Source organism: Coturnix japonica, chromosome 19 (genome assembly GCF_054131305.1).
Source record: "Coturnix japonica strain WE chromosome 19, WE-NBRP24, whole genome shotgun sequence".
Classification (NCBI taxonomy): Eukaryota; Metazoa; Chordata; class Aves; order Galliformes; family Phasianidae; genus Coturnix; species Coturnix japonica.
The window spans coordinates 11,225,687-11,244,544 of record NC_140681.1 but is presented as its reverse complement, the minus strand read 5'-3'; the positions used below and the strand labels follow the sequence as shown (position 1 = coordinate 11,244,544).

Genomic DNA, 18,858 nt, shown 5'->3' with positions numbered 1-18,858 from the left:
TATTCGGGTATTCAGCCTTCCAACCAATGGAGGTGAATACAACACCTTACGATCCCATCCCAGCACAGAGAGCACCCACCTGGGAAATACACCCACCTCCCCAGCGCCTTCTGCAGGGCTAACACCCTTTGGTGGCTTCATGCACAGAGGGCAGCACCTCTCAACACCCAGAGTTCACAAATACATTTGTACACAGACACTGTGCACAGCAATGTGTGCTGCATCCGGATCAGGTGCGTGCACGGGGAGTGAGGGCACAGACTCGTACCCCATAGCAGCCCCTGCCCCAACCCAGCAGCCCCACAGGAGGGAGCAGTGTTGGATACCCACAGAGGATCTCCAAAGAGATACTGAGCAGCAGCCAAACACGTATCATAAACACTGTGCTCCCAAAAACAACTGCGAAGCTGAAGGTGAGTCACAGTGCAGGGGGTCAGAGGATGTGGAAGTTCCGCTCAGCCAAATGAGTTTGCAAATTATTACAGAGAATTACCCACACTGAGCACTCACCTTCTGCAACACTGGGATTAATGCTTGGCAGAGGAACATTGAACTACCCCAACTCACCACTGGGTCACCGCATCCACGCTCCTTTCCAGATGGTGAATCTCACTGGATCCATTCCTAATGATCTTCCAAGGGCTGAACGATTCCAGAAGTCCTCAAACCAAACCACTACTTCACCAACCAGGAAAAGCAGCACATCCTGGTTTCCCACAGGACCCCAAGGCTCCTTCCAGCACCACCAGTCCCACCCAAGAGCCACATCCTTGTGGGTGGGACGCAGAGCAGTGAGTGAGCGGCGCATGCTGAGTGCCAGGGCCAGGACATGCAGCGTGCCAAGGAGCTGCGGTCTGTGCAGAGCCCCTGTGCTGACACATCCCGACTTTTCCAAGAAGCTGCAAGAGAAATCAGATCATCTTGACTGTTGCAAACCCATGAGCTGTTGCTGTGATGAAGGGTCACACCGCAGCATCTGGAAAGCGATGGTTACTCAGAGGAGGCTCAAGGGCGGTTTGTTCCACTCCAATCCTCAACATTCTGCGGTTGGGGAATAAATCCCCATCTGAGTGCCCTGTGAATGCCTTTGCCACGCTACCAGCAGCTGCACACATGGATGGAGGAGCCCACATGACACTGAACCATGCCGTGATGGAGCACCAGGGAGCCCCTGTGCTCTGCTGGGGATGCCATGGATGCAGGAAGTGCCAGGTCAAATCACACCACCCTGCAGCACCACCAGGGCTTTCTGCTCTGCCTTTAGAACTAAACCAGCTCAGATTAGTGCTCATAACAAGGGAAATGCCACATCAGGAGGACTGAAATGGCTCCTCCAGGCAATTTCTTTCTGCCATGCGGACAAAAGCCAGTAAATTAAAGCACCTCCAATCACCCTTTTTCCATCTTCTCCCTTACTCGACCAGTGAACCTCCAAGGATGGGCTCAATGCTGCTGAAGGCAGCACTTTCACTCACCCCTGACCTCCTAAGCAGATGCTTCAGGGAACCAACACAGCACCGCAACCCCAGGGGGTTGGTTCCACTTTCCCATCATCTCACACTTTCGAGAGCTTCAGGGCGGCCAGAAGTGTTGCAAAATGAGGTGTCTGGTTACCATTCAGATACAAGGCTGTAAAGCAGAGAAACCCCTTGCTGGCAGAAGTCACTTATCAGTGCCAAAAGTCATCACTTCACCTCTTTCCTGATAGGGTTGCTTTATTTGGTCTCTTCTGAATTGTTCTGAGTACATGGGGAGAAATATTCCAATGACACACAGCAGAACTGAAGACAGCTCTACAGCCACAGCACAATGCAGAGGTAACGAGCTGCACACTGAGTTGCCCCCTTTGTGATGTTTAACTCCCATGTCACTTTGCTTCCCCAAACCCAACAGGAGTGTCCATTATTGGCTTTCCTTTCCAGGAACAGTCAGTTCCTCTCACCAGATTTATCAACGTGAATATTTGAGAAACATCCTTATTTTCACTTTCTGCACTTCCTAAGCTGTGTCCTCCCTTCCCATTCTTGTAAACCCAGCTCATTCCAAGATGACCAAAGCTTGTTCTCATTTCTTGGGGACACATCCTGAAGCAGTCCCTGGTGCTGCTGCCCTGCAGTGCTGGAGGCAGCCCCATGCTGGGGACCCATAGGCAGGGCCACAAGAAAACAGCAACAAATCCAGGCTGACTCCAACCCAATTCCACCTACAAACAGCAGATCCATCGCTGGGGGCAGAAGTGCAGCTCTCTCAGTCCTTTAATCTCAGGCACAAGCAGTAAATCTTCACCAAGATGATCCAGCTGCTCAAAAGCAAGAGAAGGGCCACAGGACTCTCTTTGGAGGCACTGCAGTTTTAACTCTGCCCCATCTCAGTATCTCACTGCAGCACTCCTGGATAGAAGTGGTCTCCAAAACTAAACCAACCCCTGGTGGTGTGGAAAAGTGAACTGGAAATCTATTCTGGCTGTGGAAAGAAAGGTAATGAAAACCGCGCCACATTCTGATCCAGCACTTCACCAGTGATCACTGCTCACTCTCCCGTGCTGTGGTTTCCCTCCAGTGGTACCAGCAGCAAGCTGCAGCTCTCCCAGAGATCTTTGTAGAGCACACAGGAACTGAACCATCACCAAATCGCTTCTCACTGCGCCCAGCTTCACTCAGCTCCAACTTCTTCTGAAGTTCTTCTGAAGGAGCTTCAACTCCTGCTCCCCAAACTGAGAATCCAGAATGGGGACGATCCAGCTGAGCAGGTTGGGTTGTTCTCCTTTGAGATGAAACCAGACAGCCCTAAAAGCTGCAGAGCAACACATCAGTGCTGGGTGCTCTGCTCTGCCAGAGTGTTGGGTTTACTCCCATAACACAGCAGCTATTGATATACTTGCTACAGACAGAGTCCTTTGGAAGGACAAGAATTGAACATTAGTGCCTTCTTGATGCCATCCCTCCAAATCTTCTCTTCCTTTTTACAATACATCTAAAAATGAATATAGAAATCCCGTGGGTTAACAGAGAAAAAAGGAAAATCTCCTAGAAAACTCTGAAAACAAACATGAGTGTCAAGGTCCCCACGGCAGCCTCAAAGCCAAGAATGGCAGAAATGAGCAGATTATAAATGCTCAAATGTCAGAGGTCCCCCAGCACAGAGCTCACCATGTACTCCTAGCAGGGCTGCTGGAACTCCAGCTCTTGTTTCTATATCTGGTTTAAAAAGCAATGACATTAAAGTAAGCCCAACCAATGCATAAAAAATGTTTTTATTTCTGGTTCAGTTAAGAGAAGGGACGGATGACTTAAAACTGATTTTAGTTTACCCCTTCTTCGCACTACTTACAGAGAGTGGAAGCATTGAGGAGGTTTGGTTTTTCTTACCCATTCCACTTCATTTATGTTAAAGACTGAAATCAATTTGGTCCATTTTCTTCTTGGAAGACAACCATCAAATAACACTGACACAACAGGAATGCCAGTGCTAGGCTGAACATAAAGCCTCCTTAGAAGCACGTTTCCAAACATCCCAGCACTGTGGGAGACATTGTGCTGCAGGGTGCACAGCAGGCACTGGGCAGCATCTCTGCTCACTGTCCAAACACTTGATTTTGTTTGAAGAGAAGCCCAGCTTTCAGTATCTTCTGCTATTGGAGACAGCAGCTGCTGATTGATAAACACCAGCAGAACACCAACTGTTCCTTCCAAGAACACTGATGGGGTCTGTAGGGCTGTGTCTGGCCTGTTAACACAGCCAGCTCCATTCCAACATAGTATTGTTGTAGGGTTTCTCCAGGAGTGGATGTTACCTGAAGGGCCAAAGCAACGACAGCCTCCTCCAGGACACACAATCAGGTCTAAGTCAATGTAAAACTCACAGCCTAAAGTAAGTAAGAGATTCACCACCTCTGCCCCAGCAGAGGACGATGCTTTGTCTTCTGCCAGCAGCGCACACCTGACCTTTCAGACTCTGTTTGCAGGAAAAAATGTGACAGCATGTGCATAAGAGTCAATGATGGAAGATGTTCAGAAGGAACCCTCCTCCTGCTTCCTACCAGCTCCTGTCAGAGCACAGGAGCCCATTTCTGCTGACATGAAGCACTTGTCCTTTCTGGCAGTGAGACCATTACCAGAAATAAGCTCGAACCAAGCGCTTCTTCTTCACATCACAGCAGCATTCCGGGCACTTCTTCATCTATAAAAAACAAATGAAGAAAACATATAGATTATATATTAACTTTCTCTTCCAAGTTTGCAATGGTCTGATATGAAATATAACCAATGCTTGTCATTGCACTGCTCTTAAGATACCATGCCTACTATTTTTTGATGCGGAGTTACCACACAGTCACTGCTTTAAACACCAGCAATGCACAGAGGAAAACACAAAGGCTGCTGGGTGAAGTAGCAACAAGTTTTAGAGCAGTTGTCTCAGAATGACAGCTGTGGTACAGCTGGAAGGGTAAGGAACGAGGAAACAATATGATACAAGAACTTGCAAGAGCTGTTGTGAAGTACAGAAGTGCTTGTTGGCAAAGTGCTGTAAAGACACTGAGGAGTTCCATGAACTTCCTCTGGCACAGACAAGAGGGAAATGGGCACAGCAGGAGATCAGTGACACATGGCCAGGGCCAAGATTCCTCTAGAGGTACAGAGTACATTTATTTCTTTATCCAGGTATCCAGCAGAGGATGGCACATGATGCACCTGTTTCTCAACCCAGGTTTCAGCGTGCTTCTCAACTCACCTTACATTTAGAAAACCCTTGCCTATAACCTCCCCTCATATGAAGGTTTGCTATTCTAACACAAAGCATGGACTTGTAAAGTAGGTTAGGGCACTGTAATTTGATTCCAGAAACACAAAACACTGTTAATGGAGGGGGAGAAGAAACTCATTTTACGTCCCTGTAGACTCTGCTTTGTCAAATAACCCCCAAAGTTTTAAGTGCATTGTATAACTGTGAAACTCTTATTCTCCCATAGCACACCTAAATATCACAAAGGAGAACAGCTTCCAGTTTCTCTGGAATACCTACAAGAGCATGAATGAACAAGGCATTTAAACACTGTAAAGCAGCAATGGACCTCTGCACAGAAAACTAAAACCAAAGGCAGCATCCAGAAGTGCGCTCCATGCAACTTCTTCCTTCACACATCAGCAGCCTCCCATCTCATCCAGCACTAATCTAATACTCACAGCTGCAGGGAATTCTGACTGTTCCTCCAACAGTTTCAGAAACACTCCGATATTATTCATGGACTCTCTCCAGCACAAAGCTGTTTCAGCAACACAACAAATCGGAATGGACACAATTTGAAAACCTGAAGGCTGTTAGTCACTTCCTCAAGTAAGACAACATGCACCGAGCTGAGTTTGAACTGAAGAAACATAGTGTGAGTAACTTGTTCTAGGTGAGTCTTCAAATCCAATCTCATCAGTCGCAACAAACCCGACACCACCTGATGAGAGCTCACACAACACCTATTGCCATCAATGGGGAGAACAGCCCACACCATGAATCAGAGCATGGATTGCAATGGGGTGGAAGCATCAGGTAGTGGTTCCCCTTAAATAAGCAAGACATTTAAATGAACTACCATGAAATGGGCCAAAATGCCAACAAAGAAAGGAGCCAGTTCTTCACGTAACGTTTGACCAAGTTGAGGAAGTGCTTCCCATAGGACACGAGTGACAGAAGTTGACAAAGAATTTTTGTCCTGCAAATGGTTTCAGATTTGGGAGAACATCTGCAGAAATGTGTCACATTCACGTATTCTTTTCCAGCCATACTTTTTTGGCTGCTGTCAGAGACAGGATGCTGGACTGGAAGCACCTTTACCCTGACTCAGTGTCTATTACTATACCACTATGATTTACTCTTGTTAATTCCCAGCCTAACAGATGTGCAATCACTAAAGAGTGATTAAAGAAAGCTGAAGATGAGCGAGTTCTGAGATTTATCTATGAGCAATTAAAATGCACATTAATACAAGGACTGACAAGAAAACCAGACCTCAGAATCACCAAATTCTCCAAGATAAATACCTTAGCACAATGGTACAAATTGCTTAATATACCACAGCTCCAGTTCGGTGGATTCTTAAGCTGTTATAACCATAATCACAAGCTACATCTTACCAGCAAAAGGAATGAGTTCTTCCCCAGGTGTGTACAAGACAGATTTTTATGTGCTGAGACGATGCAACAATCTCCCTTCTTACTCCTAAGAAAGGGGTCATAAATGCTTGCCTAACCAAACCCTCCAGGGGTCTCATTCTATCCAACAAACAGCTTGAGTCTTGAGCAGCACAGATTCTAAATGCACACTAGTAGTTTTATTATCATAGAATGGCTCGGGTTGAAAGGGACCCTTAAAGGCCACCAGGGACACCCACAGCTCCATCAGTGCTCACAGCCCCCCAGCCTGACTCTGAGTGCCTGCAGGGATGGGGCACCCGCTTCATTTCTGGGCAGCCTGTGCCACTGCTTCACTGCTCTTATCATAGAGAACTTTTTCCTTTTATTCAATCTAAATCTCCCCTCCTATAGTTTGAAATCATTTCCCCTTGTCCTTAGAGGGGAAAGCATTTGAAGGAAGCTGAGAGGAGTTCCACCTTCAGTCACACTGCAGAACGTGGAAAATAAAGATGACAAAGGAAACATTGAAGTTGTAAACTTGAACATGAGGGTTGGGGTTTCCTCTCTGTAAACAGAAGAATTTGTTCCAATGGTTCTCCTGAAAAGCACAGAATTCCCTATCAGCGTCAGGAAAAAGTGAAACTAATAAACAAGATAACCTTTAAGAACTGCTCCCAACATGTTTTGCAGCAAGTGAAGATGCACAATGGGCATTTTAAGGGCACATCATCCTCAGATTTGCAGTTAGGACACTGGTATCTTCCTAGAGTGCAGAGGGGGAGAGAGGAAGAGAGAAAGGAAATTACTAAATTCCATTAACCTGTGAAATTCTCATGCACACACACTTCCACCAGTGCAATCTAGAAACCAGTGACTGTGATCTTTATGAAATTCTCTTATCTTAATAATGCAATACAGGGCCCTGAATTACTTCTCATATGACCTCGACTCCATCTCTTGGTGCTTCAAATTCCCATTTAGAAAAAGAATTTACATCCTTGCTTTACAAGGAAGTTGTTGAGGAAAATCTGTAAATTCTCAGGAAACCATTACATGACTGTGATAAAGATGATGAAGTACTTTGATGGAACAGATGCAGATGACAGTCCAAATTCTGCTCTGCATTCCATACCACATATTATTGCATCTGTGCAAATGCAGATAGGAAACAATCATAATTTAACAGCTCATCAGCACAATTCTCAGTTCTCTACTTCTGTTCATTCCTGCAAATAACAGAAGCACACCTAAAAATCTCACCTATACCTACCAAACTCTGGATCCAACTCTAGTGGTAAGCTGGGAATGACTCCGGGAGCTGTGGGTGCTCTCACACTACTAATTCCTTCAGATACTTCAGTCTTTGGTAATTCAAGCTTGCACTTCTGGCTGAGGTACGAGGAGGAAGTTTCTCCCTCATTTTTTTCTGGAACCTCACTCTTAGGAGCATCTCCATCTGACCATAAAAACAACAGCACACGATACAGTATCATGCAAAACACAATTAGCAGTAAGGTTGATAAGTTCCCATTGTACAAGAACAAAAGGCTTTGAGTAACTTTTCTTTTAAACACCTGAAGTTTCTGGTACTTAACACACAACATTATTACTGAAAGAGACTCTTTATGTCGAAACAATTCCATGGTAAATGAGTCTTAGACATTGAGGATCTTGATTTACACTTGCCCCTCATAGATGCAAAAAATTCTGCCTTCAGTCGTAACCCATTTCACAGTTTAAAAGATGGCCCTATAGCAGATGTTCTCGTTTCCTTGTGCTTCCCCATCTCCAACTGACTTCTAGCTTATGTATAAAAACAAAACAAGCATAACTTGGATGTGGCCAATTGCTTTGATCTTCCTTTACATATCAATACATACGAGAGCCAAAGCTGTTGGACACTTCTCATCCTAACACTCAACAGGAGCCTAAGCTTCAGAATAACGTTCATCCTCACCTTGTTTAGGGCTGTTTTCTCTCTTAGTGAACCATCTCTCCAGTGTCACAGTGCTGTTCTCATTCTGCATCTGCTGCTGTTTCTGTTCATCACCACCAACTGTTCCAGTCAGATCTTTACACAGCTGCCTGAACTGCTCTTTGTGATGAGGGCGCACAAACATGTTAAACCCTGCCCAAGAGAAAACACAGTGAAATGTCTAGGGAAATAAATGGCTGAGTATGGAGGAATGGCTATTTTGGAGGGAAGTAATTCTTTGGAAGATGAACAAAATCATCCCTGTTCTTCAGAGTACCCTCAGGTTTGTGAAGCGAACAGCCTTTTTGTTGGCTTTTATAATTACCAAGTTTTCCTTGCTAGGAGACAGACAAGTATTCAATACTGAAATGGTTTTTAAAATAAACCTTACTTTGCAGGAGATGAAAATCTTCTGGCCTCTCAGTAGTGAGGGCTGCTATCACTGGTATCATAGCATCGTAGTCATCCGTCCTCTTGTAAGCCAACAGTGCTTCATGGAAGCGGCTGTAAGCGCTTTCCTTCAATGCCTTTTTCACATCCTTGAGGTAAGTCGTCCTGAGGACCTGGTGGTGATCTCTCCTTGAGCCTGATACATTTTTAATGTCTTTGCTCGTAGCTTGACGGGTGTTATCTCCTGAGGGACAAAGAACACAGATGAGCAGCGCTCTGTACTCATGTCTCCTCATCCAGAGATGGGTTCCTGCACTGCTTCAAAACTGCTGCTGCTTGCACAGTCACACACTCTGCTCAGACACGACTTTGGTGCTCCTGGCAACATCAACCAAGCAAATGAATTTTTGGGAACCTCGTTAGCATCTCTGGGAGTTCCTTTAAAAGTCTCTGCAATGGAGCAATGTGTCAGATAGTCACTGGGGGAACAGGGAATAAGTAACACAGAAGAGACTGTGCACGAGGTCAGCAGTGGATTGGGTTTTGTGCTGTCATTAAAAGGAGCACAAGCATTATAAATGGATGGCTTACCCAATTACACTGGCCTGATACGCAGGCAAGTAAACCTGACTGCAGTTTTAAAGATGGTATTTCTTTTTCTAATACTAGAAGGAGAAGAGGTGTCCTTTTTCACCCCCAGCAGGAAAGCAAGAAGCCAAAAGAGACTAACCCACCTAAAATAATATAACAGATGGTGCAGTGAAGGAATAACAGAGAAGACAGGTGTAGCTACAAACACTTTGCTCAACTCTGAGTGAAATTCTCTTCAAAACATCAGGATTTGTTTTTGTTTCTGACAGGTTTGAGAGGAAAACTGTATGCTTTGCATATTAGAGGTATGTAAATGTAGGTAAAACATATAATGGCGGATTTAAATTAACCAACCACATGTTTTGCTATTTAAATCTTCATCCTTCAGAGCAGATAATGAGCTTCTAAAAGAGGGACTTGCATCAACTTCTGGAAAGGGGAAAAGGATGGGTATGAATTTTCTCTTTGGTAGCTTCTCACAGGAGCAGACCCTACCCAGGGAACGAGTCACAGAAATACTACATACGTTTAATCCTGTTATTTTCTTAATTGCTTTTAGCAGAAACAAAGTTCTGTGCAGATCAATCTCACAGATCTCAGGAAAAACAAAAAAATAATAAGTTACCAAAGATTATTTCATGCCGGAGTTCTTAAAATCCAAAATAAAACCAGGAAACTCAACAAAAGAAGGAACGTGGCCTCACAGACGAAAAGCTTTCAAAGCCTTCCAGGAATCGCTTGCTTTTGATTTATTTTTTGTATTTTAAAAGGAAAGGATTAGTCTGGCTGTTCTTTTCTCTCTCTTAAGAAAGACATCTAAGCTGCCCAACTATCCTACTCATTTCCTTGTAAGAAATACAGAAAATTCCCAGCTGTTCTCAGGAAGATCAGTAATCAAAACAGAACGAAGCCTTTGACTTCAAGGGTAAATATTAGACAGTAAGAGATTAGAAGGACGCAGGTAGAGATTACATGTGATTGTGAGAATATATTTACTGGTCTCCGTTTCTGCAGAAAACAGACTGTCCACACTAGGATTGCATGCATTCCTGATAAAAAACAGGAACTGCATTTTGCTTTATACCTAAAATTCACACTGACCTCATCTACAATTACATTCCCCAAACATCTCCCGTGCACAAACCCTGGGCAAACAGGAAACGCAGCAGTCTTGTCAACTCCTCCTCTCCCTCACTGAGACGCACAGGTCAACACTTAGTGCAACCTTCTGTCTTCAGTCGGTTCCTTTCGTATCCACCTTGATGTAAGTCACTGACTTGTTTGTTCTGTACAATCCTTGCTGAAAATTCAGTTACCATCACTCCTACCTACAGACAGAGAGCTGGTGCTGGTCCATTGTGCTGGGTGAAAACAGGGAACACTGGTTCCCTATTCACAAAGACAAAACACAACACACAATACCTCAGGACTGCGATTTTACTTAACACAAAGCGTACCTGCTCTTGTCTGTCCTGCTGTCAAGTGAAACCCTCCCTGGTTCAAGTGGAGCCCAGGATTCAGCTGAACCCGTGAGTGCTCTGAGAACGTTGTTTTCTGCTGACTCTCTTTTGCTTCTGTTAAAGCAAACCAGTTTGTTAGCAGTGAACTTAATGAAGAACGAAAATAGAATGACGCAGCTCAAACTTCATCACTATGCTGAAAACACTTGAAGATGTAGATGTGTTCCTTTGTACTGAGGGGATGAACCAACACTGTGCTCCTTTAGCATCTTACTGCTACAGGATTTCAAAGACTGCACCAGCTGTTCACAGTTCTTGTGGCACTATGGGGTAGCAAAGCAGTCAGAGGAACGCACATGAAGTTCTGAAATCCACTGACTAGGCTCAAGACACAAACATCAGTAAGATGCCCTTTTCAGAAAGGATGGCACCATTACTACCAATGTAGTAGCCAAAGCGAAGGCATCTGTGTATGCTTGTGGTAAGGCAGGTAGGAGGATCATACAAAGCACATAATTGAGTTTCATTTTGATTCATGAAATTTGCTTTTTACCCTTGCATTTTTACACACTTAATGCATCTCGCTTTATGATTAGACAAGTTCCAAAGCTCCTCACCTGCTTTCTTTGCCAGTCCCTCTCTCTCGTCCAGCAGGAGGCTGTGCTCAGGTTTGTAGCCACAGCCCACCCCGGTCAGATTGCAACACGCTTCATCAAACTCTTTTTTATGGTGAGGTCGAACAAACTGGTAAAATTCTTTCATTAGAAAAAGGGGAGAAGAATAAATAAGTATAGAAAAAAAACCTCAATGCAAAACACATAAAAAATGCCAAAGAAACTTATGATGGTAGGACTTCTGGATTAGTGCAGTTAAATAACTTAAAGCCTAAATGCTGTTCTTTGGTATTTAAATAAGCACACTTAAGAACTACACAAAGTTAAATTACAAATCAATCTTCCAGCAAAGCTGTAGGTAATCATTGTAATTTTCCCACTGTAAACAGGAAGCAATTTACACATTATCTCACTTCACTGTGAAATGCCTACAGACCAAAACCTAAACCTCACTGCAAGTCAACTGAGCTTTAGATTTCATGTGTCTGCAGCTTCAGAAAACTAGATGTTGCCTATTACCTTAATGTGGCAATCTAATGTTTTCTTAAGGCAAATTGGGAAACAGACTGTGGCTATTCCCAAGTGCTCATATTCGCACTCCTCAGCATTACATATAGCCTTACACGATTGTAAATGAGGAACTATGCCTTTTTATTTTTGGCAGATGAAAGAAGTGACAGAACAATCTGCCCCTTTGCTCACATGTACAATAAACGATCAGTGAAGTTTTCAAATTCTCTCATCCTCATGACACAGAGTCTATTTAAAATACAAAGTCTCACCATACGGATATACCAGGGAACTTGTCGTACCTCGCAACAAGATATGCTTTGTTTCATCCTCTGTAAAAAGGGAACTCATTTGAGATAACATGGTATTGAAGTCAGCTGTGGTCCTGTAGCGCTGAAGAGCCTCAGAGAAGAGATTATAGTTTTGTTGGCTTAGGGTTTTCTTCACTGTTGCGATGTATAAGGTAGCCCGGGCTTTCTTTGGCTCAGTTGGGTCTGCTATCTTATTGGTTAACTGAGAAGACAGGAAGGTTTTTCAGTCAACAGGATGATGAAAGGAACTACTCTCATATGGATTCAGATGAAATTAATGTTTTCAATTCTGCAAAATTCTTTAAACATTTGAGACTTTCAAGAGGCAGAAGATACCTTTAATACAATGTAATAACATTATTGGACTGCAACACTTTCACATTATGTGTTACTGTGACTCCTGCAGTAAATGTAGTCACATAAGAAAAACAAATAACCACATTCAAACAATGGAAGGTGCTCCTGTATTTCGGTTCCTCTAACACACATGCAAGCTAGACTACTCTCTAGTATTGGGAAACATCTGTCTTCTACGATCACAAGCAGTAGGAACTTGAAAAAGAGTCAAAACGAACCCTCCTTTATGAAAGTGCACATCACAACGTTCTTACTCAGTTTCAACATGTGTAACTATGACCTTTGTCACTCATTTTGAAGCCATAGGGCAACCTTCTGAGGCATGAGTATACTATTAATTCTCCCTAATTTGATTATCATAACTATGCCTAAAACATTACTCCCAACATCTGTAGCTGCTCCCTCGTGAAAGAAAAGCAATGATATCCATCTTCTCTGCTGACAAAACTGACTGCTGGAGAGGAGCACTTCATAGAGAAGGCAGCCAAGTTTCATTTCACAATTCTATTCTTGTGGCTTATTCAATGGCTTATTAAGAGAAATGAGACTTGCTGTAACTTTAAGGACTGGGGTGATTCATCATAACAACAAACCGTAAACACAACCTTCTGCAATGAACCTGCTCCCTTCCTCACACCTCAGATACCAGCACATCAGGATCTGTGATTACTCTATTAGTTCTGGATGCCGAGTGACTGGCAGACTGTGGCACAGAGACAGTACCCAGTTGAACAGCATCTTCAACAACTAATGGCATCCACAACCGCTCAGGATCCCCATGAATTTACCATGGCTCTCAGGCAACAAGCTGCATCATGACTTTTACCATGCTTTCCTTCATTGTCTTGGGAGACAATACACAACAAAAACACACAACTGCTAACATGATGCACATCAGTGCAATGTGACCTGTTGGTGGGGTCATAATGTGATCACTGACCCAAACCAAGCTGGTCAGTTTTACTATTTGAGGCTCTACCATCAATAAAAGGAAGAACAAATCCACCCACCACACAGGGTGAACGGGAGGTGATGTTTGCAAGGTTTCACCTAACTCCACCTGAACCTTTGTGCTTGACTGGACTTGTGATGCCTAAATATGAGAAAGAGCACGTCAGAAACTGATTTCAGATGTGCACTCATGAATATTTATAGTTTAGAGAAAAAAAAAAACACCTAAATTTGTTTTGGCATCGGCATCAGTCCGTATCAGTCATTTGTCTGCCTGGAAATTTTCAATTCAAATGACAGCATTCTACATATCAAAAGGATGGCAGAGATGCATGAAAACACATACCGGATTGCTGACTAGCTTGATTTTCTTCCTTCCTCCTTTCTGCTCATCTGTTAACCTCTTCTCATACTGAAGGGAAAGCGTTGACTGACGTTGTGCCTACAAAGGTTAATTAAAATAAATAAAAAAGCTCTCCAAAATGCTTTTCAAAGTTAAACTCTACTTAATTTAGCCATTTCCAGTAGGAAAGCTTGCTAACCCAGCTCGTGACACCGCTCCACAAAGTGAACCCAAGCAACCTAAATTACTGCACAGTAGACACTTACCTCCTTCTGGAAAGTAACTGTCTACTGGACATTTCACAGATAGAACCAAGCAGAGGAAATCAGAGAGTAGATTCCTGATGAAGCAAAGCTGGGCTTACAGCTAACTATTTCAGGGTAGGCCTGGGAGGGTACACAGGTGTGGAACTGATGTCTCACACGCCCCCTCACTTTCATGCCTTGAAGTACTTCTCACTGACGAAACCGTGTCACGACCTCTCTTGATATACTGGGAAGCCCAGATAGTCTTATAGGAAATATCAGGTCAGATGGGATGAGAAAGTATTAGAAATTCCTGTGGTTCAACAGGTTCTCTTGTGTTCCCCATTTCCAGTAACAAACTGTTGCACTTGTACAACTGTGAGTGGGAACGCTGGCATACATGAAGCTCCAAAAGCTAAGTGCATGGGCATAAGCAACAGGCATGGAATTGCTTAACAGCAGTCTCCAACACCAGCATAAATCAGTATCAACCACATTACACTGAGTAACAGATGAAACAGTGGGATAGCCCCATATTGCCCATTGATTTCTACATACCTGTTGAGAAAGCAGGTACTTCAAGTGATTTATTTCTTTGCTCTTGCCCAATAAAGAATCTCTTAGTGAGTACGTGACTATCAGCCCACTTACAGAATAGCGTGGTTTGTTTCTGAGAAGAACCAGTGAAACACAACTGGACTCCTCTACTCCACTGCAGCTTCTAAATGTGTTTATTCAGATCAAAGTTTCAGAGACAAACTAAACTAATCACACCTAAAGCAATAAAAGCAAACAAAACTCCAGTGCACTCATAACACTGCAAGGAGAGTGAATTGCAGGCAGATCTGACCAAGGTAAGAGCCCATTTAAATATACTGTTTAAGTGTCGTGTAACAGAGTGAATGTCTGGAATACAAGCTGCAGGTCAAACATGCACAATACATGCACTAAGTCAGAAAAAGGTCCAGAGATATCTTACCATTCTAATCCCAGGCTACATATGAGCAAAACCTTTCACAGTATGATGCAGAAGACATGAGGCTACAACAAAGTATTTCTCACAAGGAAAAAAGCCCTCACATCATTCTTTGAGTGGACTGAGGTACTATTTATTGTAATTAGCTTTTTGTTTTTGTTTTGAGATGACAAAGATTTGTTTCCTTAGAGAGAAATTTTCCACTCAATGACAGCAGCTTAATTTCCACACATAGGGTGCAAGGGCACAGAGTAACTTTGATAGAAGAAAAAGAATAATACAGCTCTATGATGGATGGTGAATAAAGCTATGAAAGCACACAGACCACACCACCAGTCCAAATGCAGTGGTTAGTTAAGACAGCCTGACACTAGGCCTAGCATGAAATCTGGCTCCCTCAGAGGCACTGCACATCTGAGCACTACATTGCCCAGACTTCTGGTGCCAGAGGTCACCGATTTTGGTGCAGCACAGGATGACCAGTCTTTTGCAAGCCACAGGCAAATAATAATGCTGTACAGGAAGATGGACATATGAACTGACTCACTGCCTATTCATTGAGACCACCAGCTTACTTGACTTAAGGAAATCCTGAGCTAGACCAAATGCAGTGCAGCTGTGTTACCAGACTCTCTTCTCAGGGTGATGAAGCCCCATGAGATGTGCCGGGCTTTCCAAAGGATGAGCTCAGATGTCCATACCACATCATGATTAAGGTACCCATGGGCGATGGAGCTGCTTTCTCATCAGCTACATATAAACAAAACATTCTTTGTTTCTTTAAGCTTGTACATTTAATCTGTCATAAACCCACATCCATTTATATGCTTAAGGGATTTTCAAATACTTCTTGGATGTTCCTTACACACTCACACTTTCCCTTAGGCATGTTCCCCTAACAAACTGCTTAGGTAAGTTGTTCTAGGTGTTTCTGAAGTCTACAGTCATCAGTCAAACCCCATGTTTTGTTTTGTTTTTTTCCATTTGCTGTCTGCTCACAGCACTGTGCCTTTACCAACCTCTGCTTTAAGAGATCTTTGCTCTCCAGACTGCATGGTTAGCTTCCAGAACCTACATGGTCAGCAGTTATGGAGTACAGCATAAATACGTACCCACTGGTTATCTAATTGAATGTGGCAAGGAATCTCTTTATTTAACTGAGCTATGAGAACCTGCAGGTTCTAGTGCAATTAGTTTTTCCTCAAAAGAGGGCTGAACTGGTACTACTGAATCAATGCCAAACTCATTTTGCTTTACAGCCTACAATTTTTACTTGGGATTAATTTGCTGCAGCATCGTCATTACCTTTTCCTCCCCTGACAAATCATCATCTTCCTCCACCTCTTTGCTGTTCTTCTCATTGCGCTCCAATGCATCCAAAAGCCCGGAACATCGTCTTCTAGGTGAGATCATTTCTTGTTCGTACTCTGTGCAGAGGCTGGATGCTCCATCTCCATTTACTGGCATTACTGCATAACACAGATAAGAAATCAACATTTTTGTACTCTCTTGCATTTTCTCTGACTTAGCAATGCCTCAAAATCTTACTTGGCAATCCACAAAGAAGTACTGTTTTATCTCCTCTTCCATCTCCTGCAGAGCTGCTTTCTCTGACTTAGGAAGAAGACTGCCTTGCTCAACCACTCCCAAAAATCGCTCATGCATTTATCACAATGAGGTACAGATTTAAGTCAGAACTTCTCTCAAACATCTTCTAAAGGGATAACATATTTAACCTTAAAATGGCTTATGATCAATGGAAAACAATCTCTACTGCCACAGTTGCCTGTGTTTGAATGCTATATTTTATGGATTTCCCTAACAAAACATGAGATCCTGCTCTTAAATGATTCACTCATTAGAAAGTTTTTACTGCTATTATTTTAAAGGCAACGTAAGAGATGCTACAATCTCACAGTATTAGCAGCCATAAGACACAGCCTCCACTGTGTACCAATAATACATGTTCTCACTCTTCAAAATCCACGTGTAGTTTGTTTTAAATACAAGGATTTGCATCTGTCAGTGGTGTCAAATTAGTATCAGTTTCCTACTACAAAAAGGCATTCTCTTCAAAATACATTTCCTCTACACTGAGTTACACAGAGCTGTTTACTAAGAAGAGTAACTGTTTTGAGAATCTAAGCATATATAGCCACAAATCAAAAATGCATAAGAAGCAAGAAGCTGGTAGCCAGAGTTAAGATGCCAAGTTTAGTTTGTTGTTACAGCTAAGAAGTGTCATCAAAAGCTTACACTGGAAAGGTTACGTAATTAAACTTTTTCCCTCTATCTTCATTTCAGTCATGTATTCCAACCCATCCTTTGGGATGGATCTACCACTCATGTGGATGAAAAGTAAACAGCTGAATAAGCTCATCTCAATTGCTCTGCAGCTGCACAATAGATGGGAATTGAGGGGGGAAAAAAGGTGGTGGCCAAGACAACCTCTTTATATATGACATCCTGTAGTCAGACTGGCTTAGACATATAGCAAAGTCTCATCCTCAGTCTCAGTCATAAGCTCTTTGGAATCAGTTTATAAACACACTTCATTGCACTGATCAGAAATGAAGCAAAACAGGCCGGAAAGTTCTGAAAGAATCTCTGATGTGAGAAATATTATTTTGCATTAGCTAACCATGAATTTTAAAATACTGTTTTCTTTGAAGGCCAACACCTTCTTTCTGTTTTCTTATCCAGATTACCATGTAGGAGTCATTCAAACTAAAGGATGGAAGAATGACATGTGAAAGCCAGTGCTAGTCAGAACAGAGTTCCAGTTATTACTTTTTGAACAATGATATTCTGCTAACTTTCCCGCAGGAGACATGTCCATGCCACATCTTTGTTCTGTAGTTGCAATTGCTAATCTGATTCCCTGGCACCAAGCTATGTCTATTCTGATCAGACTTTGACATTGTTCTTTGAGCCCTATGCATCTTCCCTCCTGTTCCAGTTTAGTTTTACTCTATCTTTCCTGCTCTATCTTAAAACAACAAAAGTGTATCTACAAGGACACCAACCTACCTATCCTTTTCCTCTTCAAACTGGGAACATGATCATCCAAAATCTTGGCTTTCTGCAGGGAGAGGATCTGCTCAGATGAAGTAGAAGGTTTCACATCATTTTCACTCAGGGTAACAGCAGAGCCAGAAATGCACTGTGCCACAGGCGGGGGCATCTGCAAGCAGTTTACAATACATTACAGTAGGCAAAAAGCTGCTCTTCCACTCCACTACCTTTGTAACCAGAAATCCTGTCAGTGACCTGAAGACATCACATTTGTCCCAAAAACTCTTAACAGCAAGATTATTCAAGTGTTCTGGGTTTTCACACTTTTGATGACAGGATCAAATAACTAGAAGGTGACACATACAGATGAATTAGAGTAAGCAGGCTTAGCACTAAGTGACTCTTAGAAAAGGCACACACCACTGTTCAGAAAACAACTGCTTCCTAACAGCACTCCTACAACATCACTCCTTCTGGCAAAGCACACTGGGTTGGGGTTCAGATTTACAACAAAACTCCTGTTTATCATCAGAAAGGATCATCGGGTCATCCAAAAATCTGAAACGTATGATTTTGAACAACTTGTATTCGGCCAAAGTATCTTCCAGGAAATCATCCAAATCTGGCATGTTTATTTTAGTCCTAGTCTCCATCTGGAGGCCAAAGAATTCCCCATCCTGGCTCTCAGCCCATTTCTTGCTACGCCTTTCTCCAGCACATCACAAAGTCTTTTTACAAGGACTAATTTTTATATCAAGGAACTACTACTGAGAAAAAGAGCTTCTTAATGCAAAGAGAGACATCATATCAGTAAAGACCCAGCCATGAAGTTCAATAACTTCTGGGTTTGTCTCACTCTTTACACCAGTCAGCTTAGATCTACATTTAAGGGTCTGACTGATTCTTTGATGTATATACCTTCTCCCAGACGGCCAGGAAGTTTTTTGGATACTAACATCAGTTTCAGTATTTGTATGCCATCCAGTGAAGACACT

The 18,858-nt window shown here is 42.9% G+C and overlaps 1 protein-coding gene across 13 annotated transcripts in view; it reads right to left on the bottom strand.

Annotated features, from left to right (window-relative positions):
- Window positions 1–3,237: 3,237 nt before the first annotated feature.
- RTEL1 (regulator of telomere elongation helicase 1) overlaps window positions 3,238–18,858 on the bottom strand; it is a 32,667-nt gene continuing 17,046 nt past the window's right edge. For 3 of the 13 annotated variants that reach the window (XM_015881901.3, XM_085520465.1, XM_085520467.1), the window contains 11 exons: window positions 17,879–18,032; window positions 16,154–16,317; window positions 13,631–13,726; window positions 11,968–12,178; window positions 11,159–11,296; window positions 10,539–10,655; window positions 8,492–8,734; window positions 8,083–8,253; window positions 7,396–7,581; window positions 6,785–6,888; window positions 3,238–4,179 (listed from right to left, as the gene is read on the bottom strand). In XM_015881901.3, coding sequence (XP_015737387.2) covers window positions 4,111–4,179; window positions 6,785–6,888; window positions 7,396–7,581; window positions 8,083–8,253; window positions 8,492–8,734; window positions 10,539–10,655; window positions 11,159–11,296; window positions 11,968–12,178; window positions 13,631–13,726; window positions 16,154–16,317; window positions 17,879–18,032 — 1,653 coding nt within the window. In that variant the 3' untranslated portion in view covers window positions 3,238–4,110. Of the gene's footprint in view, window positions 4,180–6,507; window positions 6,724–6,784; window positions 6,889–7,395; window positions 7,582–8,082; window positions 8,254–8,491; window positions 8,735–10,538; window positions 10,656–11,158; window positions 11,297–11,967; window positions 12,179–13,630; window positions 13,727–15,434; window positions 15,599–16,153; window positions 16,318–17,874; window positions 18,033–18,858 lie in introns of those variants that run through there. The other 10 variants (XM_085520469.1, XM_015881903.3, XM_085520468.1 and 7 more) reach the window with 8 other exon arrangements.